The sequence below is a fragment of the Camarhynchus parvulus genome, chromosome 13 (genome assembly GCF_901933205.1).
Source record: "Camarhynchus parvulus chromosome 13, STF_HiC, whole genome shotgun sequence".
Classification (NCBI taxonomy): domain Eukaryota; kingdom Metazoa; phylum Chordata; class Aves; order Passeriformes; family Thraupidae; genus Camarhynchus; species Camarhynchus parvulus.
Window position 1 is genome coordinate 11,050,494 of NC_044583.1, and position 26,214 is coordinate 11,076,707.

Sequence of the window (26,214 nt, forward strand, 5' to 3'; positions counted from 1 at the left end):
TCTGCAGGAATATATTTGCTTATAAACCTGCTTTAGTTTCTGGGGGTTAGGTTACATTAAAATATTGCTTTCTGCTTGTTATGTCTGAAAATGCAGCACCTGGGCAACAGCAAACTGGTTACAGAAGATCCACTGTGATGATGCTCTTGCCCAATTACAGCATTGTAGAGAAGATGAAACAGTTGTCAAAGTTCAACCAAACTAAAAAATTACAAACAAAAAAATTGCAAAATTTTCCACTGCATGACACAGAAATGAGATCAGCTCAGGAGAGCAAACCCCCACCTTTTGTCTGGGGCTGCTTTTTCTTTATCAGTAGAGCCTGGTGCTGTGTTTTCCAGTAGAAGTGATGTACATGTTCTTAGGGAACTGCTGAAAAAAACCGCCTTCTGAAGAACCCATGGCAGCTTGAAAAGAAGGCATCTTTTCTGGTCTGAAGAGACTTAACTTCCCCCCTTTTCATACAGGAAGAGTGTGAAGAGAAGGCAGCTGGTGGCTCCTGCTCCTTAAAGAGATGGTCCATCAGCCTCTCGATGTCTTGAGCAATGTAGACTGAAGCTGCTGCCTCAAGTAGTTTAGTGTTCCCCCCCACAAAAACCAGCTAGAGAAATATTCAGTAGAGTTTAAACCATTGAGAAACAAATCAAAATAAATCTCTTGAAAGGTGAGACTGAGAAGGGAACAAGCCCTTCCAAAATGCAGATGCCACAAGGCATTGCATTGGGTTCCTAATGAACGCAGGACCTAACATAGCACCAGACCAGCCTTCCAGGAGGCTGTTCCTGCTCCCTGAGGCAGCAGAACTTTTCACTTTATCTGGAAAAATGCTTTTTTGAGCTGTGGGCACTGCCTTCTGTGGTATTTCTTCACACTGCCTGGTTGACTAAGCCTGTTCCAGAAGCTAGGGCAGAACAGAATCTATTAGATGAGTTACCTCAGGGGATTGGAGCAATGGATCTTGAAAAAGTCCCAGAGGGTAAGGCTGGTACCCTCCAAGCAGCAAACTTTTACCTCCCCATCTACGTAAATCCAGCTCCAACCCCCCTTTCTATCTTTGGGCTTGTAAAAGTTTTTCCTAAGTTTCATATGCTTGGATGAGATTCCTAGTCTATGAAAAAGCTGGGGGTTGTGGTTTATTTTTATTGTCCAGACAGCTAAAAGGATATTAACTTGAAGGGGAAAAGATGAGTTTTATACTAACCACATCTGTGTAAAGGAAACGTGGAAGGCAAGAAACATTATGGCTGCAGGCTGGGAGCTGCTGAAGTGTCTCCCATGGCACAGCAGCTGGAATGATGTTGATTTAGACACATCTCCCTTGCTTATAAATAGAGTGGTGGGGTTTTTTTCCCTTCAGTGCTCATTACTACATTGCTGCTGTGCACAGATGTGACCTGACCCTACACTGTTGTTAAAACTTGTCCCATCTGTAGGCAACCACAAATCCCTTGGCACGAGGCTGCCTGGGCTTGCCTGCACACTGTGGCTGTGTGACAGCCAGCAGGCCATGGAGCAGGGCTGGGACAGGGGGACAAGACACCAAGGACAAGCACCCTTTGTCTGCAGGAGAACACTCCATGTCCCAGCAGTGAAAGCCTGGGGTGGAACTGTTCCCACTGCACAGCCTGAGTTTTACTTCTCCAAACCAGAACAGATTTTTGCTTGTGCTTGCTGCTGCTTCCACATCTGCAGCCACGTCTGCTTGGCCCAGGAGATGTTTCCTAATACTCTGGACTCTTAGCAGGCCTGTTGGGCTTCCCAGTTTTCCTGGTCTTCAGTGTACCTCTCATCCCTGCACCAAGCTGCTCCAAGTGTATCACTGTGGTCCCGTGTAAGAAGGGGCACTGGATGCCACGACCCCAGCTGAAAACATTCCTTCTCTGCCTGGGCTAGTATCTCCATGAAGAATTTTTCTTAGCTCAGGTTTGTGCTTCAAAAACTTCTGGCCAAACACAGTCAGGCCAAACACAGTCCCACATGTAGGTGCTGTAAAGCCTGAGGTTCCTGCAGGCTCTTGCCTCCTTTCCAGCAGGAATGGCTTGTTTGGAAGAGGAGACTGGTCAGTTCATTCAGTCGTGGTGGTCAAGGGCAGAAGGTAGATCACAGAGAATTACACATGCTTCACCTTGCAATACCTTTGAAGCTCTTTGCCAGCAGCTGGGCCAGAGAAGAGCTCACACATTGCTGGGAATGCAGCACATTCCCAATAATTTTGTGACTCTATATATGGGCTTATTGCTGGTGCTGCTTCAAACCAGGACCAGCTCAGGCTGGAGGGTGAGATCTTCCTCTCAGACTGGAAAATATGAACTTGGAGCCACCAAACCTATCTAGTGGTAAAGAGAGGATTTCAGGGAAGCCCCGGACTCTGCAGGAGATTTACCAGCAAAGAAACAAATGGAAGAATCCAAGCCAGGAAAAAATCTGCTCAGATGCCACCCACAGCAGGAACCAGTCCATGCTCCCTGTCTCGGCAGTGTTAGAGCCAAGCTGAGTTCATCTTCTGTTCTCCAACCAGGAATTCAAAATGACCTACGAAAACCATGATGACCCTGAGGGGAAAAAAGTACTCAAAGGGTTGTCAGGTTACACATCTTAAAGTTTTCTAGCAGACCTGGTGCTGTGAATACACAATGTGTGTATGTGTGTGTGTATTCATGTAAGGGCACAGCAAACAGCAGTTCACTTCTGCACCAATAAAGCTGTCCTAAGGAAAGGAAGATAATACAATATTAATTCCTCAAAAATAACTGCATCCTATGTGGGGGGAAAAAAAGTTTGTCTTAACAAAGCACCAAAAAAAGACAACAAGAATCCAGTCATCTTTAAGTTAAACAGAATGTGGGTAGAAAAAAAATCAGATCCATAAAAAAAGCACCAACAAATAAGGATCACTGAGGCTGATGCCTTACAGGAACCTAAAGATTATAAAAAATATGGATAATTGTAAACAGAAAGACTAGGATGTTGTCAGTCCAAGTTGGCCAGATCTATCCTACTAAATGTCTTGCATGTGTCCAAAAGTTTAGGAGAATCCTTTGAAATTGTTTATGGAAGTATGTAAACTACTGTTTGTCAGTTTTTAATTTATACATAAATATATGGCTACAGAGTTTTCTCTGTATTTTCTTACACAGCCCTGGTTCAGGAAGCTACATGAGCACATGCTGAGCTGTGACCACAGAGGCAGCTCTGCCAGGGTCAGCCAAACCAAGCCTGGCATGTCCTAAGAGGCTTCCCGAAGCTGGCTGTGTTAGTGCCAGGGTTTGTGCAAGGCACAGAAGCATCACAGGTGTGCTGACCCCCTGCTTGTCAGAGTTAAAGGGATTTATTATCTTGGGACTGCTTTCTGCCATACTAAGTGTGACTCCCGTTACTATTCCCAAGCAGTTTTACATAGGCATCAAAGACTTTAAGGAGCCTGTAACTGAGAAACCTGCTAACCTGACCTAAGTAATATGGTTTGTTTGGATTCAGTGGGACACTATAGGGATATTGCACTAACACTCTGCTGTACCCTGTACACCTAACCTAGCCATCAAAGTGTTCAGATTAGCACTTATGAAACAATCTGTCATTTCCATTTATAGTAGGCTTGAGAATTTGGTATCTCTGCCATAGCACCACTTTGATTTTCCCCATTCTTAGTCTCTACGACGGCCAATACTATGATGTTGGTAACATCTCTATAAGAGAAAAATGTTGCTTGTGCCATATTTCCATTTTAGTTTATTTTCCTAAGAGTCTCTCTTTTCATTTTCTCATCAATCAGCTCCTGAATTCTTTGATTCCTTGTCCTTTCATAAGGCCTTCTCCGTGTAATGATGTTGTGCTGTGGTACTTCGTTATCCAACCCATCAACTTTGTAGGGAACATCCACTGCATTGATTTCTGGGTGCTCCTCAGTGGCATTGGAAGGGGGTGCACGTGTTTTGGAAAGCAGAGGAGGGCTGGTGGCAGACTGTGTGGTGGACACTCCCACGGGAGGGCTGAGGGTTGTCAGGAGCTCCTCCTCAATGACATTATTCTTATTTACATTGGCACTGGTTACATTGCCATCCTCTGTTAGGTTGCTGTACATGTTGCAGGACTTGCAACACAGCTTGTGGTACCCAGGAATGGAGCAGTAACGGGAGAGAACTTCCATGCGACAAAACATTGACTTGTCTCCTTGACAATGATCTTCTGAAAGAGAAAAAGGGAACAGATAAATAAAGAGCATCTCCACATTAATCAGAAAAAGAAACACAGCTGAAGCTTTGGCAGTGGGCGGAGTGTTTGATATTTAAAGTGGGTTGGGAAACTGGCAAATGAGCCTTCTACAAGCAGAAGCAGGCTTATATTCAACCTAAAAGTCAATTCCAAGAGTTGCAAAAGCTGATCTGAACTGTATGTCCCAGCTCCATCCAAGGTCTAGACCATCACACTTGAATTTTTGCCTTCACAGCCTGGAAGCTCTACCCTTAAGACCGTGAAGCCACAATGAATTGTGTTACTGTCTTGGTTTATACTTAAAACACACGGATTGTGCTGTGCTGTTTCTAAAACTACACTGAACTCCCACAAAGTCATGAAGTTTTATATTAAGAAATCTATTTTTTCCCTATTTGCTCCTTTTAAAGCTTTTCTGCAACCAAACAGTGACTAACCCCAGTCAGGGGTAACATATATTTATCCAGACTGTCTCAGGAAAGTCAAGTCCTATTTTGATGTGTATAATTCTCAGAATTAATCCATCTCCACTAATCAGAGTGATATTGTTGCCAGGTACCCCTACGCTGAAAATAGTAGTGTTTTCTCAGCATGTCTCTAGTTTGAGAGAAAAGTGGTGCCATGACACTTTTCTACTCCTTCCTAGAAGGGATCTGATATCTTCGGAACAACAAACTCCAGTCCAATGGAGCCAAGCCAGTCCATTAACGACTGGGAGATTAAGTAAAAGCCCTGATTTTTGTGTCAATGACTGTAATAAAAGAGAAAGAATGATAATCTATAAGCTTTAAGCTGTCAATAGCTGTTACAACAATTTCCACTGTATGGTGCTATGGCAGATCCTGATCTTGCTGAAATGCAGGTGGCAAATTGTAGGCTGAGGCATTAAAGGTGAGGTGGTCAAAGTGTTCCTGACTGAGAAACATAAACAGAAGCCTACTCAGAGATTCCCAAGCCCTTGTGATTTCTGCTCAGGGGAGGCAGAGGACTGTATGAATTGGTGGGGAATGGGTGGTGAGGGTCTAGTAGGCTCCTTGGAGAGAAAGCTGCCTGTCCTCTGTCCCATACAAACCACCCTCAGCTCCATCCTGTGCCTCCAGGATGAACTAATGGAGCCAGGCACTGCAGTGAAGGAAAAATCCCAACAGGCAGCCCATGCTAAGAGAAGAGTCAGAGGATTTGTAGGAGAGGAGAGCAAAGCAAACTGACCAACACCTGGCATCATCACTAATAAAACATCTTCTCTGTGACCAGAGTGCTGAGACAGAGATGAAATCACTTGTCTCTCTCCCCCTGCTCTTACTACATTTCCACCTACTCTTACAGTAAAGGGTGAGTAACTCCAATTACTTGCTTTTATTTAGAGTGCACCCGATGGGAGACAGTGCTCTCAGCCTGGAGTCACATTTCACCCTCCTGCTACAGCACTGCCTTGTGTCAGCACCCTCACAGCAAAGGAGAGAAGCAGAGCAGGTTCAGCCATAAAAGGGCATTTGGAAAGCGTAGGTGCTACCTCTTCACTCATCCTCAGTTAACAAAACCAGGGCATCGTGGGTGTTTCATTGGCAAACATATCAGTCTAAAATAAACTAATAGCTGGTGCTGCTGCTTTCAAATGCTAGTGCTGGCTGAGGCAGGTGAAAACACCTCCTGTACATTGTATCTATGCTCTGATTGTTGCTTTTGTTGTAGAAAAGCAAAATTCTAGTTCTACTTTAGAATGGGCCAGGTATTTTTCATGCTTTTCAAATACTAAACTGAAATACTGCTGGAGATTAGGAATGACTCCTTCTTTAGGAACATAAGAATAGTACCTTGGCTTTGGAGAGATTTTCAAACCAGCCTTTAAGAGCTGGAACTGTTCATACCTGCATGCACAGCTCCATACAAAGGCCTGAATGTGCCTATACAATTTTTATATATTTTTGTATACCCCATAAGAGTCCTCTTTGAACATTTCGCCTTGTGATGCATGACCCTTATGCATATTCCTCCAAATGGCTTCCATCCATAATAAAAGCCAACAGATATAACATTTAAATGTGATTTTAACAAGGCAGGTCTGTTCTTGGCTTTGTAAGAATCAGTAACAGCACCTTTAGAAAAATGCCTTTTTTCCTAACAGAAACATGCAATGTCAAGCTTAACAATACATGGAAATAAAACTGCATTATGTAATAAGTTTTGTGACATCTGATAAGTTTTATAAATAAACTCTGCAACTTCTCAATGCCAGAATGAAATTTTGATTCTCTATCCAAACAAAAAATATCCAGATTTGCTGAACTTTTATTTATTTTTACTTGCAGTATGCATGACAGACTGAAAGTATATATTCAAAACATTGGTAAGAAAAAAATAAATCAGTTTCACAGTCACTTTGGTACACATTAGTCTCATAAAAAAATATTGAAAAGCAAACTGAATTGGCACATCTTTAATATTATGTTAAATACATACAAAACACTAATAAAATATCCCTGATAAACCAAAGTGCATATAGACATAGTGCACAATGCCCAGATACCTTATTGCACCATTCTCTATAGCCACCCATCTCTTGAAACATCACTAAACATTGTCTATTTAAAGGTAACAGTCATGAATATATTTATACAGTTAAACACCGATTATTTTACATAACAGTATTCAGTGCCAGATACGTGTCTTTGCTTTTTCACCTTGTCATGTAAATTGTTAACATGTTTCAGGAAATATTAACAGCAAAATTTAAATATGTGATCACATGATAATGACAAGTTTGAAGTGCTACACTGTTGACGACCCAAAGATTCAAAAATGCCACTTTTCCAAAAAATATTATCAAAGCAATAAGGTAGTAATTTGCTCCAAGACTGCAGTTTTACATTTCTACTATTGGTACTGACTGTCACAAAGAAGTTTATGACTTGTGAATTCCAAATCTTCAACACAAACACGGAAGGTGAAGCACGAATGCCAGTTATATTTCAGTAAGTCAGGCCACAATCCTGTCTCCATGAAGATATGGATATGCACTGTGCAAATCAACCTCCAATTTAATTTACTGCCTTCCAATAGTTATCGTTCAAGTAAAAACACTCCATGTGAAGATTAACTCAAGGTACCAGTGTACTGTTCATATTTAAAGCTGGATCTGGTAAATTAATGCCATTTACATTTCAACATTAAGGCATTTTTCTAAAATTCATCTCCTAAGCAAAAAAAGCAATAAAAATTGAGGTAATTCTGTAGTAGTTCACACTGTTATGTTTGCCAGTTGACACATCTAAGAGCACACACGCGCACACACACACACACACACACAACCATACCAGTCAAGTCAGACATGCACATGGTGAAAAAAGACCAGAGATGTAATGAGTATAAACAGCTCCATGCTGAGCAGCTGGAGACATCGTAGTCAATGAAAACATCATATTGCCTCCGCCATGTCAAGGAAAACACCACCACGCCACCTTCACCTTGGACCATGCCTGCTCTGCTTTGGGTTTGTTTCTAAAGTGAAAATGAGCAAAACTGGCAAAAATTGTGCGATGGAAAAAATGAACGCAGCTTTTCTCGAGGAAAAACCCTCCAAACGACCACCAGAGTCTGGCCAGAGCAATGGCATCAGAGCAGCAGGGAAAATACTGACAGAAACTCGGCTTCTGCTTCCCAGTGAGCCCTCCATGGGTCACAAACAAAAAGGTGAGGGTCAGGAATAAAAAATGAGCAGCAAGGGTGAGGAAAGCAACAGCACCACAAAGGAAAATGGAATGAAAAAATTCTTCCACTCATCAGACTACCCTGTCAGCGAACTGAAACCAGAGAGTTACGAGATTTTGGGTTTTAAAGGAGAACTTTAGCACTACAAGGTGTCATTATTGTGATGTGATCACATTCACAATAAGTTCTCAGTTTTGCTATCAAACTGAACATCAGAAACCAGTAAGAGCCTTTTTTCACCACCACCAAGCAACAAGCAAACCGATCCCAGCTCCCTTTCAGAGGACTGCAACATACTGTGGAGATCCAACTTCACACATCCAACACTTCAAGACCTCCACCACCAGTGCTACGCAAGCTCCAGAGAAGAAAGACACCGAGCACCGAGTGCCTGGTGTGAAAAAACAGATTCAGCCCAAGATTTAAACTTGGCAAAGTCAAGGGAACTTTCCGCATAGAGAGAAGAAGAGAGCAAAAGGCAAAGTCCACATTCGATGTGGCATGCATTTAAGGGCAAAGGCAGAGTTATAAATGGGTCTTTTACTTGAAGATATTTTCTGGATGGGGTAGTCTGGATCAGGTCTTGACAGCCATTGTATCATGTAGGTTTTCTTTGAAGGATCAGAAACGTTTCCTTGAACAGAGGAAAAAAAAAAGATGCAACACAACATATGTTAGGCAGCATTAAATTGTTGTCCTGTCAGAAGGGGACAAGCTCAGAGAGTCAGTGGGCTCCAGTTGTGAAGGAGCCCAGGGAAGGATTACAACCAAGCTGTCTGATTTTGGGCAAAAGGAGCTGTTTGGGGAGGTTGCTACAGCTCATGCCCAGCACTTCACAGCCAACACTGAAGACAGCCCAAGGGCCAGTTCTCCATCAGCACTTCTCATGGCAGTGTCACACATCCCCAGAGACATGCAGTCTAGTTTAGTTACAGTGCCTCATTAAAATCTTTGTATTGGAGACTCTAATTGACAGCTTGCTTCTAATTAATTAGAAATCAAAAGCTACCCTGAGAAATACATGAGGAAAAAAAAGAATATGAATGACTTAATAATAGGAATATGTGAAATGATCTCACAAATATAATTTGCAAACAGCTGAAAAGCTAACAAGGATAAAGGCCTTGTTGCCCTGGATTAAGGAGGAACAAATTAATTACAGTTTCTAAAAACTGAATTAGATAACCCCTACAGATAACTTATGTTTGACAGAATGAAAAAGAAGTCTGGAACTGTTGGTGGAGGTGGGGAAAGCAAAGAGGCATCCTTGGTTAGCCACAGCCCAGCAGCCCCTGGCCAAGCCCCACAGCTCTCAGGGGTGCAGGGCTGGACTCAGGCACTGTTCCTCTCCCAGGGCAGCTGTTGGCTGCTGGCCGCATCTGGCCATCAGCGCTGTGCTGAGGTCTGCCCCAGGCTCTCAGGCTGTCCTGGGCCAAGCTGTGCTCCCCAGTGGAAGAGTGCCCAAGAAGCCCATCAGCCACACAGCAGCTTCACATTTAGAATTCTACTCAAAACAGGGACTATGGAGAAGTTTCCTCACCCCGACAGGCATAGCACACAAGTATCAATTAAATGAAGGCGTTGCAAATAATTAAATAATTTTTTTTTCAACAAGTAAGAGAAGCTATAGAGGAGAAGCCCTTACTGGGACAGGGAGGTAGTCTGCAGATCCTGACGCTCTCTGGTTTGCTGTCCTTGCACAGGCCAATGACATTGTCCCTGGTCCGGCACAGGACTGGGCGATCCTGGGTGCCATTGCCACAGCTGACAGAGCACTGAAAGGACAGGCAGCAGTTACACCCCAGCCACCCTCTGCAAACAACACATCAGAATTTAGCTTTGCCATTTTAAACTGCCCTTTGATTCAAGCTGATGGGGTGCATTATTTGAACCACTGCAGTAACGAAGCACGAGGGAGAGCCACTCACTGCTTCTTGTGGTACCCCAGTAATTGTGAAACACTCCAAGAACGAGCTGTGGTCTGAGCAATAAACAAACAACTGCACATGCGAGCCATCTATTCACAGAGCCATCTATTCACAAATACAGGGATGGCATTCCTTGTCATGCTCATTCCACCAGACAGAAATTAGTCATTTGAGACCTCCAGGAAGAGACTGACCTGTGACCAGGGTCCTATTCTCCACTGTGCTGGGCACAGCTCCCTGTTGCAGGGCCTCCTGCCCTCGGGGCGGTCGTTGTTGCAGTACTTGGTGTGCACAGAGCGGTTGGTGTTGTCGTGCAGGGGCTGGATGCAGCGCACAGACCGCACCTGGTACCCTGTCTTCCCACAGGATTTGCTGCAAGGCTCCCATTCCCCTGTAACCCAGCTGGGTTGGTGAAGAGAGAGTGAGCAGAGTAAAATTCAAACTGTTGATCTGTAACTCTTAAACACAGGTTTAATGTGATGTTAATACTAGTTCTAATATGGAGAAAATGAGACAATATGAAAAAACATTAGCAGTTAACATGATGTTAATACTAGTTCTAATACGCAGAAAATGAGAAGATATGAAAAAAAACCAGAAGCAGTTATGGTGAGGGTTATTTGACTGCCCCTGAAATGTCATTAATAAGACCCAGATCTTCAATATTACTCTTTCTCATTATCTCCAGGACAAGCATTATTATTACTTTGCTGTATTTGCTTTGATTTTAAGCAAAGGTAAGCATTACTATTACTTTGCTGTATTTGCTGCCCTTTCCAAGACTGCACATAAAAATATGGTCACTTTTATGTCAAAAGCAGCCACCCAAGGGTGCTGCTGAGCTTCCCAGGTCTGGGTGCATGAGATGTGCCTTGTCTCATAATGCAGCATGAACCAGCTGGCTCCCAAATGAGTGAAGCCAAAACATCTGGGCTAAAAACGCAGCTCCTGCCTGGCCCACATCTGGGCACTCCATGGACCATATCCCTGGCCATGTTGGACTCAATCTACTGAAGCACTGGCAAACCCAGTGCTGTGAGTGCTGAGCTTGGGCAGATCAGCGTCCTCATCATCATAAATGCTTGGTTCGGGGGAAGGCAACACTCCACTGAAAACCTGAAAGGTCGAGTTCACAATTTCTAAATCATTTTGGCCACTGAAAAATGAAATCTACATTTGTAATGTGGTGTAGTTGAAACTCACTGATCACCCAAACCGACTCATTAATTACAGCTACAAATTTCATAGGACTTAGAGAAGAACAACAGGGACAGATAGCACCAAAGGAAGTTTACCTAGACTACTGAAAGCTTGGTTATAATTAAGTGAAGACATACAGCAGTCTATAAATATTTACAGAGTGCAGACATCTGCAAGATGGAAATATTGTTCCATGTAAACAATATTCTTGGGATAAACTCAACCAAAAAATAGACATAGTCTGGAGAAACACCCTGAGCTTGAAGGAATTGTCCTAAAAGTACTCATAAAATCCTGGGTTTGAAAATGGTCAAAAAATAGTACAAGGCACTGCACTACACATTCCAGTTAATCAGAAAGTAACAATTTCTCCCAACTTTGTCTTTGTTACCTACAGAAATTACACAGCTGTGAAGAAATGCAAGAGCTGTGAAGCCAGGAATCCTGAGGTGACTTCTGAGACAAAAAGTTTTTCCCAGAAGTGAAGAAGCAGCATATTACTGTAGGGGGTGTCCCAGAGCTTTGTAAATCTCCTTAATAATTGCCTCTCCTATGTACAAGAGCAAAACGCTTGGATAACATTCTGTGGAAACAGAGCTAACTGAAACTTTAGGGATCCAAGGACAATTTAGGATCCTATTGAGCCTTTGTGGTACCTGGGCCCAATTATATTTGCGGCTGAAAGGAGGATACAGTCCTTTCCAGAGAACCTGAGATATGGTTAGGTCATTACTTCAGTTTTCCAATAAATAAATGTTCAACCCTGACCCATGCAGAGTTTATGGGGCACAGTTTCTTGCCTTTTCTCTCTTTCAAATCTTTTTCTTTTGAAAGGAAGTTAGGAAATATTGTGGTATGTTCTATTTATTTGCTGTGATTCCTGGAACATACACTTGGTCCCCAGAGATAAAAGCTGGGATCAACATATTCCTTTCTTGTTGCAGTAGTAGCACAAAGAATATGTTAGTCCTACATGTGGCAGGAATAACCTGCTGCCAGTCAAAAAAATGTGGATTAAAATATTTATAACACTTGACTATGTAGAGCATAAATGAAGGTACAACAGGCATTTCGTGCTGTACAAGGGCAGCCAGAGAAATCTAACAGGTCAAATATTTTCCCTGTGTTTAAATGTCCAAAAATATGCTGCAAACTTTATGAAGATTTGGATTTGAGAGACTGGACATTGACATTGGTTGTCTTCTGTAGTACTCTGTACATTTGCTCTGACATGGTTAGCCCACACTGTGTAAAATCCACTGGTATAAATTGAATTTTTGTCTATTTTTTATCACCTCACGATGGCCTGAACACAAAAGTCTGGATCAGGACAGCACTTATTTTCTAACCCAACTTATTTCATAAGTCACAGGAACCAGCAATCACAGAAAGAATATTTCCATGAGCAGAACCGAGCATGAGATCCTCACAGTCCTGGGCCTCTGCAATGGCCACGAAGGTGAAGCTAAAGCCACCTTCCTTGAGGTGACAGTGCTGGCTGGGTGAGATGCCCCTGCAGCTCCAGGGGATGCTTACATGGGCTGGGAGCACTCCTGGAGGTTGCACACCCTGCGGATGGGTTTGGGCTTCTGGATGAGCTCGCAGTAGCTGCGATGAACCATCTTGTGGTCCGTCTTCCTGCGGCAGCCGTACTTGGTGAACTGGTAGCCTGGAGAGAGACACTGCTCTGACTCTGAGAGCTGGCACACCTCACAGGGGGCTCCAGCTTCAGAGGAACTGCACAAATTCTGTCAAGGGTTACAGCAGGAACTGCAGAGGAACATGCTACCAAAGGAGGGGTAAGCTGCACTGAATAAAGACTTGCAACGCAAATTTAACACCCATATTGTTCACCCCCTATATTTTTTCACTCCTTTAATCACAGAATCACTGGTTTGGAAGAGACCTTTAAGATCATTGAGTCCAACCCAGCCCCAACACCTCAACTAAACCACAGCACCGAGTGTCACATCCAGTCTTTAGTTAAACACACCCAGGTCTGGTGACTCCACCACCTCCCTGGGCAGAACATTCCAGAACTTTATCACTCTTTCAATTAAAAACCTTTTCCTGATATCCAACCTATATTTCCCTTGGCACAGCTTGAGACTGCGTCCTCTGGTTCTGTCAGTTGCTGCCTGGAGAGAGACCAGCCCCACCTGACTACCACCATCCTTCAGGAAGTTATAGAGAGTGATAAGGTCACCCCTGAGTCTCCTTTTCTCCTAAACTGAGGGGCCAGAACTGGACACAGCACTCAAGGTGTGACCTCACCATGAAAATGAAAATAATATTTTAATAAAATTTAATGAAAATAACAGCCAGATCCAGCATCTCAAAAACAAGCTGCAAACCTTCCCAGTGACAATCCAATGCTGCAACCTGACCATCAGCCTGGGGAACAGCACCAGCATTCACATCTGGCCCCAAAAAGGAGTCTGACATTGCAAAAGCCACATCATTGGATGGGTATTTAAAAAGGGCTGATGGCACCTTGAGGTTCAGCACCTTCACAGCTTGGAGACCCTCATCCAAATCTTGTACATTTGTCCAATTTTTCATTTTCATAAACCACAAATGAATCAGCCTAGATCTGCCCCAAACCATTTATATCAGATTTTAACCCCATTCACTATTTATTTATCTGTTACTTAAATAAAACTCCTTTCATACTCTGATCTCCCTGATGTCTCGTGGCAATGAATGAATTTTGCATGATCTGAGGTTTTGTTTTTACCTCCTCCACAAGGTTTTGAACACTGGGACCATTTCTTCAAAGCCCATTCATATGACAGTGAGTCTTCTTCCAAAACATTATTGTTATCTACATTCAAGGAATCTTCATGGATCATGTACTTGTAAGTCAAAGATATCTTGGCACCACCATGAGGAATCACCTAATAAGCAAAGGAGATGTAATGAAAAAAGATATGAAAGCCTGATATCAGGAGCTCTGTGAGATGATGTGAAGTAGTGATCATGGCTCACATATAAAAACATCCCCAGAGGGATTGCAACCTTTTAGCTGCACTCAACACATTTTTCCCTGATGAAAAAGTATCTCCATCCTTATGACACAGAGTTTCTAAACTGCATATTAAGAAAGACTGTGGTTGATTTAGACTTATTTTCCTTGCCAGCATTGGACTGACATCATGATACTAAATTTTTTCCATATCCCATCACAAAGGAAGGAAATTTTGTACTGAAATGATAACGGATAGTTCCACTAAAAGACAAAGCAAATTCAACTGCAGAAATAAGTGAAACCAGCAAAGAAAATTGCTTATATTTCTGATAAAACACAAATATTCTTATGATAATCCTGGAATTCTGAAAAGCTTTTTACTTAATCTTGACAGAAATATAAACTATTTAGAAAGAGGTTTTCTTATCACACTGCACTAAGACAAATGCAAGAAAACAGATCTCAATTTGAGCAAAGTGCAAAATATTTGTCCTTTGGAAACATGGTATTTATTCCTCCTTTGAAGTTCAGCTGGTGTAGATCAACACATTACAGTTTTTTCAGAGGGATTTTAAATCAACTTACCCCTGAATTTAAGTCTACTGCTTGCTAGTTTGCAATGAAAAAAAGAATATATTTGGGTGGTTTTGGGAACTGTGGAACTGGTTTTGCCCTGAAAAAGAGTCAGGATCACAGGAATCCTGCATCTGCCTTTGCAGGATACATTTTCAAAACATGGATGGGAGAAGGAACTATTAGATCTAGCTGATATGAACCACTCTGACCTTTTGTTGATTGGTGCTCACATGTCAGATAGGATAAGTAAGCTGCAGTCTTTACTCAGTGGCTGATTGCTATGCCATCCACAGGAAATAATCACGACAGCTGGTTGCTCAACACACAACCCTGAATTATAACAGCAATGAACTGGGAGAAAGGAATTAAAATACACCTCCTATTGTCTTATTATTGAAGCAGATGTCTTCTTGTAACTCACGAGAGAAATCTGAAGGACATGCTAGCCCACTATGGCTGTGTGGAAGGTGGTTTCCATTTGGCTTACCAGGATGACTATCCCGTGCCGCAGCGGCCCCATGGTCTGCACCGTCTCTCTGTCGTCGTCATTCCGATATTCCCACTCCACACCCATGTCAACAAAGACCTTGGAGTCTGGCACATAGTTGTCCTCACTTAGAATGAATTTCCCTGTTTCACGATTTTTTATAGCTGGGAACAACACAAGAAAAGTGAATATAAGAGGTTTGTTTCTCATCTCCAGTTTTGTTCTGCTCGTGTCCCAGTGGACGAAGCTGAAAAGGCCAGTGTGCATTTTCCCTCTCTTCCCTCACAGGTTTGGAAAGACTTTTTCAGGTGTTTCACTGAACTGTTAATGCTTTTCTGCTCAGCTCCAGGAACATCAGTTGTCCTTTTCTTTTCCTTTTTCATAGCCTGCCTTGCCAGAGAAATGAGGCCAATGCAGCTGCGCCACAGGGGTCCAGCTGCCTGCTCCCATATAACAACTTCTGAGTCCACTGGCCAAATCCGAGCCAATTTGAGAGCCAGTGGGGGTCCCAGAGTTATTCAGCTCTTTCATATGTTGTAAGGCAGCTCAGAGGGTTGTTACTGCTCCATCAGAGAAAGGCTACTGAGCTAACCCCCAGCGGGTCCCCACAGTGAGAGAGGGACACTAGAAACAGCATTAATTCTCCTGCTCAGATCCAGTCCTGACACCAGCACAGCCCTGTTAAGCTCCTGCTGCTCTGCAGACACCTGCCACTGCACACAGAGCCTGGTTCCTCTCTTCAGCTCTCACCAGTGCTCTATCCTTCACCTAGAGAGACTTTAGCCACCTTTGGATGAGGACAGGTTTTCACCTGAGATGGAACATTTGCCTTCCTCGTTAGAAGAAGCAGGGACTATTTGTTATGTAACGCCAGATTTTAACTCCATTCTCTGCCTGGCAGGTACCTGAGCATCCTGCTCCCTCAGCAGTGGCCAAGGCAGTGAGCCAGCTGTCCACGTGCACAGCACTCACCCCACCTTGGCAGAACTTTGAACAAGGACTGCTCCCTGATCCACAGGGCCAGGCTGCCGGGGCAGCCAGGGAAGCATTCACTGGGGAGAAGCTGGGGTGATTCACACTATGATTAGCAGACCATTCACTGTGAATCTACTTCCAATTAATAGCAGCCTACCAGTCACTGCTTCCCATTGATTACAGGGCCTGGGAGAAGTGGATTTCCATTACCTCCTAAACTGCTGGATTGATTTGGCAGCCTTGTGTCAGTACTGTTAGCAGTGGGGCAGAATCTGGAACAGATCTCAATATAGCTGGGAAATTACTGAGAGTGAGCAGCATGACAGATGCACACAAAGACCATGGAATGGTTTGGGTTGAAAGGGACTTTGAAGATCATCTACTTCCAACCCCCAAAGATAATGCACTGCACCCTATAAAGTAACCCAGTGCCTCTTCCAGCAGCTTTCACACATCACATGCACATACCAACACAGAGATCTGGCTGGGACACCCTGGAATACAGCACAGGGAAATCAAATTGCCAAACAAGTTTCCTAATTTAACATACTTAGAGAAAGTACATGGTGTGGGTGGGTAATGGGTAAACAAGTGTATAAACACATTGTCAGCCTCCAGAGACAAAAATAAACACCAGAAAAAAATATTCTGACTGAAAATTTTCCTACTTGTTACTTACCAAGATGATGAGTGGTGGCATCTGCTTCCTGTATAAGTAAATGTCTTGCACCAGCAGGAATTTCAAACATCTTAACATACCCTGTATTGAGGTATTTGAAAAGATAGTTATGGATTAATATGCCACAAACAGGGTGGGTTTTCCTTAGGTTTTTAAATAAATCTTATTTTCTGAAAGCAAGGTGTATTAAACAAGATGAAGGGAATCCAGCATTATTCCCATTCCCATTTCTGTGCCAGGTGGTGGAACATAACAGGGACAAAGGGCTTTGGTTCAGAAGAAAGGTGCCTGGAGTATCACAACAGACTTGGCTTCAGACTAAAATGGGCTTTGAGACCACACAACCTCCTGCCTGACAGTGCCTGCTGATGAGACATTACTGCAGCACTCAAGAGCAGCTGGCTGACATCAGCTGCACGAGTCCACAGCTCTCCAACAAGGAGCAGGGAAGCCCCTCTCCCATGCATGCACAGGCCTTGGTATCAACAGCTTTAACTGCTCACTGGACAGAAGTCTTACTTTCAAATTATAAACACATCTGGAAGTAAGTCCAGATTGTTTATTGGAATTACTGATGCTGCAAATGATTTTTAATTGTCCTGGTACTTTCCATGAAACATAAGAGACCAAGAAAAAATACCCTGAATTCCACAGGAAAAACCACACTGGATGTACTGACCTTGCTTTTTTGGTATTCTTGAAAATGTTCTTTTGACCACTTTGCAGTGGGAATTATCTCCTCCACAGACACCACACTTATCTTCCTGCTTGGTGGAACCTATGACCCTGTCACACCCAACTTTCTGTGCACAAAAGAGAGAAACACTCATTCTTATTTATCCACTGTTCAATTCAAATGAACCTTCACTTCCCATATCAACCCCCAGATTCTGCCTCAGCAAAGCAGCACACCTCGTAGTATTCTCCTGGAAGATCAACACCTAAACAGGTTTTAATACTTCCAGTTCCTATAATAGCTGTCAACTGGCTGATTATATTGTCATATTATGCTTCACAGTGGTTCTCTTACTGAAGGAAAGCAGCATGGTTAAGGAAAAGCCCTTAAGACTCAGCTTATCTTAAGAAAGACACTTAAATTCCAGGAGAATCTAGGCATCTATATGGGGATAAGCACCTCCGCCAGTGGAGATGCTAATTCCTTTGAAAGATGACCTGCAGCAGATCCCAACTTAGAGGAATTGTCATTGATTTTTTTAAAAATAGCATGATCAAATACCAAGAGAATGCACATCAGCCATATCCTAACACCACTTTCCTTGAAAGCTGCTGTGTGTTCCTATTTGATTGTACATTCCACCCCCACTAAACCTCAGCAGGGAGAGCTTTCCTTGAAAGCTAATTGTAATAGCTCATCTTAAAATACTGCATGAAATGTTTCTTGTGTAGGTAGGTGCTTTTGGAATTGAGTCACATGCATGGCAACTGTGAATATCACACATAATATTGTGACAATAATCCTAATGAAATCTCCTTATTGCCCAAAGTGTTATTATACTTAGTCATCCTCGGAAGGAACCACTCAAAGTAGAGTTTGAATTGTTTTCACACTGCTGAGCTGTGCAGGAGCCCCAGGCCCTCACCAGGCAGTCTCCCCTCACACAGATGCTGTAAGCATCCTTGTAGGAGCAGCGGGTCCCATCGTGCACCATCCTCTTCATGTACACCACATCCCCTGTCTCCTTGGATTCACAGTACAGGTGGCACCTCTCCTTGGCTGAAAAACAAAACAACCCAAATTGTGCATGTTCAGCTCTCAGTTTAGTTGTGATGTTGTGAGCAGCTCTTTCAGTAGCGTTGGCTCTCTCTTCTTCCTTGCACACATCACAGAGCCCAATGTGGTGCCCATAAATCATTGATGCTTATCCCCTTTGAAAAATTCTGTGATCTCTTGGAAAATGCTGAATCATAAAGCATTCATGTGTTACCATTAGGTACCATTAGGAGACAGGTTTAAAAATAACAGATCGTTGACTTTGAGGGGGAATCTATTTAATCCTTTGCAATCTGGTAGAGCTCTCCTCAGTTGCATGACTATCTGTGAGAGATGCTGGTTTCTCCTGCACTGCACTTAAATGAAAAAAAGCCAAATTAATTTTCCCATTAAAAGCAGCTGTTTGACACTGAGTGAACCTGGCATCCAAAATTTCTTCAGAGACAGCTGGGCCGTAGCATTTCATCCTAACCACAAAGTTAATTTTCCCTCATGGTTATACTTGTATTTATGATAATTTAAACCATTAAACAAGATGAGATGTCAAAAAGATTCAGCCAAAAAACATTTTTTATACTCCTAACACATGCACAAACAGCCAGACAAGTGGTATTTTTGCTAAGCTGTTCCAAAGAGCTAAGAACAAAAAATGAAGCTGAAAATGACTAGTCAGTGGCTGAAAAAAGTTGTATTCCAGTAGTGTATTTCATTTTACCCATGTCTCTTGCTGTCCTCAGCCCCATAATAAGATTCACTATGCTTTCCTTGGCACTGAAGAGCAGATGGCCTTTCTGCTAGATGAAACAAATAGAGATTCTGCTATTTTAACATGATTAAAAGTTGGAATGCTTTTCCCACCATTTAAACCAATAACAACCTTTCCATTGTAGCAGTTCAACTGAAATAAATCTTCACAGGCCCTTTGCATTCTTCCACTGTACAGCTCCATGGCCTCTGCCCTCTTTTTATAAAGTCCTTGTTATTGCTGTTGATGTCCTCAAGGCCACTGGGTATTGGTACATCAGAGACCTTTGCTACTGCTCCCAAACCATGCAGAGAAGCCATGCTGAAAATCCAGGGTGTAGTCTATTAAAACAGGTACTTTTTTGGTGCAAGTTCTTCATAGGAGACTATTAAGATTATAATAACGGCAGATCTAACGTATATATTGGAAACATTAAGCTGTGCACAGGATAGATGTGCACACAGCACCCCTGGGTATGCAGCCACCCCCACCCCACACATACCATGCATTCACTGCCTGTGATTAAATGAAAATATCAGGTCTGACTGGGTGCCAACAACTCTGCACAAGGGCTTCATTTTAGAGATGGTTCGGCTCCCACTGCTCTGTATGGAACAGTAAATGTGTAAGTGCTGTTAAATTAGCCCCTGCTATTGCAAAGAATTATTTTCTTCCCATTCACTGGTGCTGGACACTGTAGAGGTGCAGGAGCATGTGATGGTGTGCCTGCCCAGTCTCTGCTCTCTGAGTCCTTCTCATTTAACTGAGGCTGGGAGCTCATGGCCAGAGTCCCTCCCTGCTGCCCTGGCAGATGCACAGGGAGATGCAGGAGCCTGTGAGCACAGCAGGGTGAGGACCTGGGGGCTCAGGGGGCCTGGAACAGGAGACAACAGGGCATGGGATGCTCAAGGACACACTGGGGTGTACCCTAGCTCAGTGGCTTTTCTCTGCCCACAGCATGAGGCACTCCTCTCTGTTCTTATGCCCTGCACAATGTGTCAGACACGTCCAGCTGAGCTGCCTGTGAAGTGTATGGATTTATGTCACTTCTGAGCCACAACTGCATTATCCTCACAAGTATGTCACTGATACGCCTTATCCTTACAAAAGGGAGTTTTGAATAGATTAGAGTTCAAGCATAAGCTTGTCTCTGGCCTTATTTTCACACAAAAGCTGTTCCCTCTAATAATCCTGCACAGGTAAATGTACCTCTCAAGGTGTCTGCAGTTATACCATAGTTATATTGGAAACCAGCAGTGCCCAGGGATCAGTGCTCAGACATCAATGAGCTGGTTTCTGACCCAGAAGCCATTGAATTTAAATTGAAAAAATCTGATTTGTTTCATTGGTCTTTGCAGCAGACTGCTCCAAAGGCTAAAGCATAAGCAAAGGTCCTGCAGGCCACAGTCTTCATCCCTCCACCCTGTGCCAGCAAAGCTATTTCATGAAATTAAGCTGTGAGGCTGTGTCTGCGCCTTTGAAAATCCCAGACTGACAGACTGACCAAGATGGCATGAAAAGAATGAAGGAACTCTGAGAACTATTTGGGAAGAAAGTCAGGCAAATTAATTATAAGGAATTTGCTATTAATTTCTGGCAGAGTATCCTCTCACTGGAATGCAAAATGATTCACCCAAAGTGACCCTTCCCCTCCCAGTGAGGGCAGCTGGGCTGAGGATGGGGTGGGTGGTCAGAACCTGCCCCTTGCCAGGCCAACCCTGCCCTCAAGAATTTGTCATTCAAGTGAGGTGTTAGGGTTAAAAACAGCGAGCAGCTCACACTGCTGTCTCAACAAGCTGAGACTCATTGCCCTCTGCCTCTTTATTTGCTAAAACATCTCAGAGTTTTTCTGGCAAGAGCAGACATGGCCAAAGCAACCAGCTGCACTTGCACTGACAGTTAAGCTGAGGCATTAACAGGAACAGGAACATTTTTGTTCTAGGAGGTGATCTCTGTCAACCTTGCTGGTTTGAGAGCCAGTGCCCATCCAACCCAACAGCTGCCTCCAACAGCGCCAGCAGGATTTGGAGGAAGACACAGGAACAAACTGGAAACTTTTCTCAGAATATTCTCCCAGTTCCTCCTACACTGCAGCTTGGGGACTTCCAAAATCATAACTGGAACTTGGTGTTTAATGGCTCTTAATGGACTGTAGAATTGTCAAGGATTTTTCAAAATAATTTCTAAAACTTTCTGGCATCAGCAATCTTCTGTGGCAGTGAATTTCAAGATAATTAGATGCTTTGTATTAAGCCTTTCCTCTTATTTGTTTTAAATCTGCCACCTGATAATTTTATTTGATGTTCCCAGGCTGGTGTTATGAGAAACTCAATAATCATTCTGTGTTCAGTCTCTTTGGGCCATTCCCAACTCTGTAACTCTATCTTTTTAATCCACATCCTTGATTTTCCAGGGTGAAAAGTCCTGGTTTTTCCAAACTTTCCTCATCCAGAATTCATTATTTATATTTGCTTTATTCTGGCCTGAGTTCAGCTGTGGGTTTTTTAGCAGCCTGGGCAGCAGTGAGATGGGCACAACCTGAGCTGCATTGGCTGAGTATTTAAAGTGCAGGCACAACGTGCAGGTACATAGGGCAGGTCAGTGCTCTCCATCTCTCCCTTCACAGTCACTGAACTCATCTTTTCCTAAAGTTATTCCCAGCCTTTCTCTTCAGAGGCCACTATCCATACTCACACACCAGTTTTTACCCCCATATCCATTACTGGCATTCATTAACACCAAACTCCATTTGCCTTCTTGTGTCAGTGTCACAAGGCCCTTCTGCAGCTCTCAGAGTGGGCCATGCTCCCATGCAAAACCATTCCCTTTTATCTCATGGTAAATCCATTTAACAACTGGCACTGGGGAGCAGTGTCCAAAGTTTTTTGAAAATCCAAGTGCATTGTATAAATTGAGTCACTCATACACTGATACTCACTGATCCCTCCAAACACCTCCTAAGAGATTTAGGAGGCATGATTTCCTGGGAAGAAGTTTTACCCCTCCCTATATAATTTTTATTCACATTTGTAACAGATTTTAGTTTTCACAGGAGAGGGGCTGCTCACCATCAACGTGTTCATAGGGGAGCCAGTGGTGTTTGGTGTTCTGGTACTCAAAGTAGGGGTCCCACTGCCGGCACTGCTCCTCTCTGAAATCCTCAAAGTCCTTGGGACACTCCTGGGTGTTGCACAGCTGGAATTCGTAGCTCGGCCCCACACACGTGCGGCCTCCGTTGGCAGGACTGAGACAGGCAGAGAAACCCACAGTTAGTTTTGCTTTTATTTCATTAATCAAGTGTCTATTAAATTTTTTGAGGAGCCATTTGTTTACCAATCATGTCAGCAGGCACTTGATGAAGCCGGGGCTGTACTTCTGATACGTAAAATACATATTTCCTTTCAAAACCTGTTGTCACTATTTAGCTGTTAAAAAGCAACTTCGGCAAGAAGAGTTTTAAACTACTTGATAAAGGCAAGAAAAGCCATTTTCTTGGTGTAGCCAGGAAAGGAAAGCACAGCAGAACTCATTCACATTCACCCCTAATGCAGCAGCAAAGGCAGAGCAGCCCAGCCCAGTGTGTGCCCCCAGGCAGATGTGCACCAGATCCCTGGCACATCTGGCAATGCAGAGCTCAGGAGCTGTCGCTGGGTTTTCATCTTCTTCCAGGAAACACAGAAAATGTTTTAAATAGCACGTTATGCTTTTCCTACATGCAAATAGGTTTTACAACTAAAGCTGTGCCCACAATTATAAAGGTCACTTCTCTGTTGCCAAAGTAATAAAGGCTGAAAAGAGAACTGGCAAATGTTTTCTTAACAGAACAATTTCCATTGGAAAATGCTGCTTCATAAAACTCAATTTAAAAAAACAAATCAATGATAAGATGATTTTTAATACTAGCCAAGTTCAATTGCTTTATCAACAAACCAAGAAATTCAATGTTAAAAATACTCTGTCTGTTAAAATCAATTAATTCCAACAATTGTTTTAGTCCTTGCTGTTAAGATCTTGACATTTTATGATACCACACTAAGATAGCAATAATTACACATTTCCTATCATATGTATAGACCAAACTTTATTAACTATATTTTACTTACCACTGTTACTGAAATTGAATCATTCTACATTATCTAGATGATCCATATGTAAGTTATTAAAGCAAGACAATTCAAAATTCCTAAAATTAACTTTGGGGAAAGTTCTGATCTCAGGAGCTTTGTTCCAACTTGGAATAAAAACAGTTTGAAAATATTTTAAGACCTTCTTGTTGAAATATCCTAAAAGGCAGATTGAAGAAAACTTTTTAAAAGGTTTAAAAAAATCCAGTAAATCACTGCTATTATTTCATACTCACATTTTAAAATGAGATATATAGGACCTTAAACTTTTACTTATGCTTTAAACAGTACTGTATTAGTCCTTGTAACTGCATAACCACTTTAATGGATGGACAAACTGAGAAATAAAGATGATTCATGGCTTGCTAAGGGCGGCAAAAGTAGAATTTCTGACAACATATGCTATGGGTCAGATTTAACAAGCACCACTCAGCATCCTTTCCTGCACTGCTGCCCTGGCCACGCACTGAGGATCCCTGTGCAGCCTCTGCACACCAGTGGGGTGTCACTTACTGCGGGTTGTCACACTGCCGGGTCCTGTACTTCACCCCGGTGCCACACGTGCGGGAGCAAGAGCCAAACTTGCTCCATGCCCCCCAGTGCCCATCCTGCTTCAGGATGTCTGGTGTGAGCCAGATGCAGTGACCTTTAAAGCAATGCTGAAAGAGAGAATCAGATGTGAGAATGATTAGATTAGTAACTTACATCAGATGAGAAGCTGTTGTACCACACATTTTAAATTTCAGCACAAGTTCTGGATTTTTTTCACCTCTTCAGTAGAAAGTACAGGGACTGGCTGTCAGATTGTGCCCATGATCCCAAACTCACTCAGATTTTACAACCTTACATGTCAGTATGCACATGTGTGCATGCAGGTTTCAAGTTTACCAAGTTTGTTAAACTGTTCTCAGTGTTACATTTCCTCATCACCTGTCTGCAGCAGGGATATCATTTAAGGGAAATGGCAGAATACCAAATCTTGGAGGCCAACAGTAACATCCTGCCTCCACTACTGCCTGCAGCCTCTCCAGGCAGCACTGTCAGGAGCTCTGGCCACAGCACCATCCTGCCCAGCCACTTCGAAATTCACACACATATTCCTATAATAAATGCAATCTGCAAAGTGTCAAGGAATTAAAGCAAGCTCACATTGTAGACTATTAATGCTTTTAATTAATGCTATTAATTAAAAGCTTTTGAAGTGTCTCCCTGGAGATCTCATGGTAAACCTGACCAAAAAAAACAGGAGGCATTTCTTAGGGACAGCCCTGAGCAGTCCTGCAGCTGCATAGTTCATCACACCCTACCACTCTTTCTCCTTTCTTTTACCTGGTTCTTAATACAGTCATTCCACTGCAGTTGAAACACAGAATTTGCTACATTCCCCAAACTATTAAGGGATTTATTTTATTTCTTTAAAAGCTCTCATAGCTCCAGTACTGATCATCTCTACTGTCATGTCCTGTTAAAGAAACCTGTCAATGCCTTTCCACCAATTTCTCCAGTCCCTAATCATGGAATTTTTTCTCAGCTGAAGCCACAAAGAATTCTTCTCAAGGATCACAAGATTCTGGCCCCTTTCAGTACTATTTCTGCTTTCATAAAAGTCTACTGATGAAGTGTGGGTGCTGGAAAATATATTCCAGCAAACAAACGACTTTGCATGAGACTGTCACAGTTTGTCTGCGTTAGCGGTTACTGCTGGGATGAGAGCTCTGGCTCAGGAGCACAGATGGCTGCAACAACAAGTGAAATCAGTCACTTACTTTCCTTAACATTCAAGTCAACAACAACATTTTACACAGCTTAACAAGCCCTGGAACGCAGGAATTTGGCAGGCTGCACAAGACAAGCATATGGCTAAATGCATGCTGCCAGCAAAAACAAAATCAGAAGATATATAACAGGAGAGTGTTCTTGAGCATAGAGTGATTAGTGATCTGGAAGGCAAATCTAAAAGTGAAGAATAATCATTAATAATGCTGGATTTCAAGAGAGAATCGTTAGAATGGTGACAAGGCAGAGCTTACTGGTTCACTAATCTGCTCAGTGACTGGCTCCTTATTCATGCAATTTATTTTGGGGCTGATTTGGTTGGACAAGGAGTAGAAGAGAGAGTAGAAATTAGGTTTCAACTATTTTTTTCTTTCCCATGACTTCAGATATTCAAAGTCAAAACCTATTGAAATAGATGAGGTACCACAAAGCCAATTATACCAATCCTGCTCCAAGAGCTGTAATGGGCAGATTTTTCTTAGATGTTTGACAGAACAAGAGATAATTCAGCAAAGCATGAAAGAAATGCAAAATGCTAATATGTCCTTTGATTTTTTTGGTTTATAAGCTCAGGGCTGTACCCTTCAGGGACTGTTTACTTATGGCCTTAGAGAGGTTTGTTTGAACAAACAGTTTGAGTCGTGGGGCCCTGTGCTGCCAGGGGACCATTCAGCAATGTGGGGGAAGCTGGCAGTGTCTCAGCTTGTCAGTAGACATTTCAGCTGGGCTTGCAAGCAGATGTGAAGTGACAGCTCCTGATCTGCGCTTGTTCACACATCCTTTTATCAGGCTGCTGCATCTCTCAGGTGTAAGTTCCGCAGCAGTGACCAAATCCATTTCAGGAGCCGTTTAGCCTATGTTCATTGTGTGATGATCCAGAATCCAGTTCTTGGACTCATGGAGGAGAGGGAGAGACATGTGATGACACTGTGTTTCCCAGACTCTTTTCCCTGTTTTAGTCAGGATGTAGGTTTGCAACAACCTCTAATAAACCCCCTCGCTGACACTGAGACTGGTCCCTGAACTGGAAGGCAAACATGGAAGAGTATTATTGACTTTACTGTGTAAAGAGAAGAGCAGCACTGATTTTTAGGGCAGAAGCTG

The 26,214-nt window shown here is 42.9% G+C and overlaps 1 protein-coding gene across 2 annotated transcripts in view; it reads right to left on the minus strand.

The window, feature by feature from the left end:
• Nucleotides 1-304: 304 nt before the first annotated feature.
• Nucleotides 305-26,214, minus strand: part of ADAMTS2 (ADAM metallopeptidase with thrombospondin type 1 motif 2) — a 173,622-nt gene continuing 147,712 nt past the window's right edge. The window contains exons 11-22 of one of the 2 annotated variants that reach the window (XM_030957363.1): nucleotides 23,848-23,993; nucleotides 22,279-22,454; nucleotides 18,335-18,468; nucleotides 17,413-17,536; nucleotides 16,734-16,814; nucleotides 15,080-15,243; nucleotides 13,786-13,945; nucleotides 12,585-12,717; nucleotides 10,043-10,250; nucleotides 9,566-9,695; nucleotides 8,465-8,554; nucleotides 305-4,182 (exon numbers count right to left, since the gene is read on the minus strand). In XM_030957363.1, coding sequence (XP_030813223.1) covers nucleotides 3,725-4,182; nucleotides 8,465-8,554; nucleotides 9,566-9,695; nucleotides 10,043-10,250; nucleotides 12,585-12,717; nucleotides 13,786-13,945; nucleotides 15,080-15,243; nucleotides 16,734-16,814; nucleotides 17,413-17,536; nucleotides 18,335-18,468; nucleotides 22,279-22,454; nucleotides 23,848-23,993 — 2,004 coding nt within the window. In that variant the 3' untranslated portion in view covers nucleotides 305-3,724. Of the gene's footprint in view, nucleotides 4,186-8,464; nucleotides 8,555-9,565; nucleotides 9,696-10,042; nucleotides 10,251-12,584; nucleotides 12,718-13,785; nucleotides 13,946-15,079; nucleotides 15,244-16,733; nucleotides 16,815-17,412; nucleotides 17,537-18,334; nucleotides 18,469-22,278; nucleotides 22,455-23,847; nucleotides 23,994-26,214 lie in introns of both variants that reach the window. The other variant, XM_030957362.1, reaches the window with a different exon arrangement.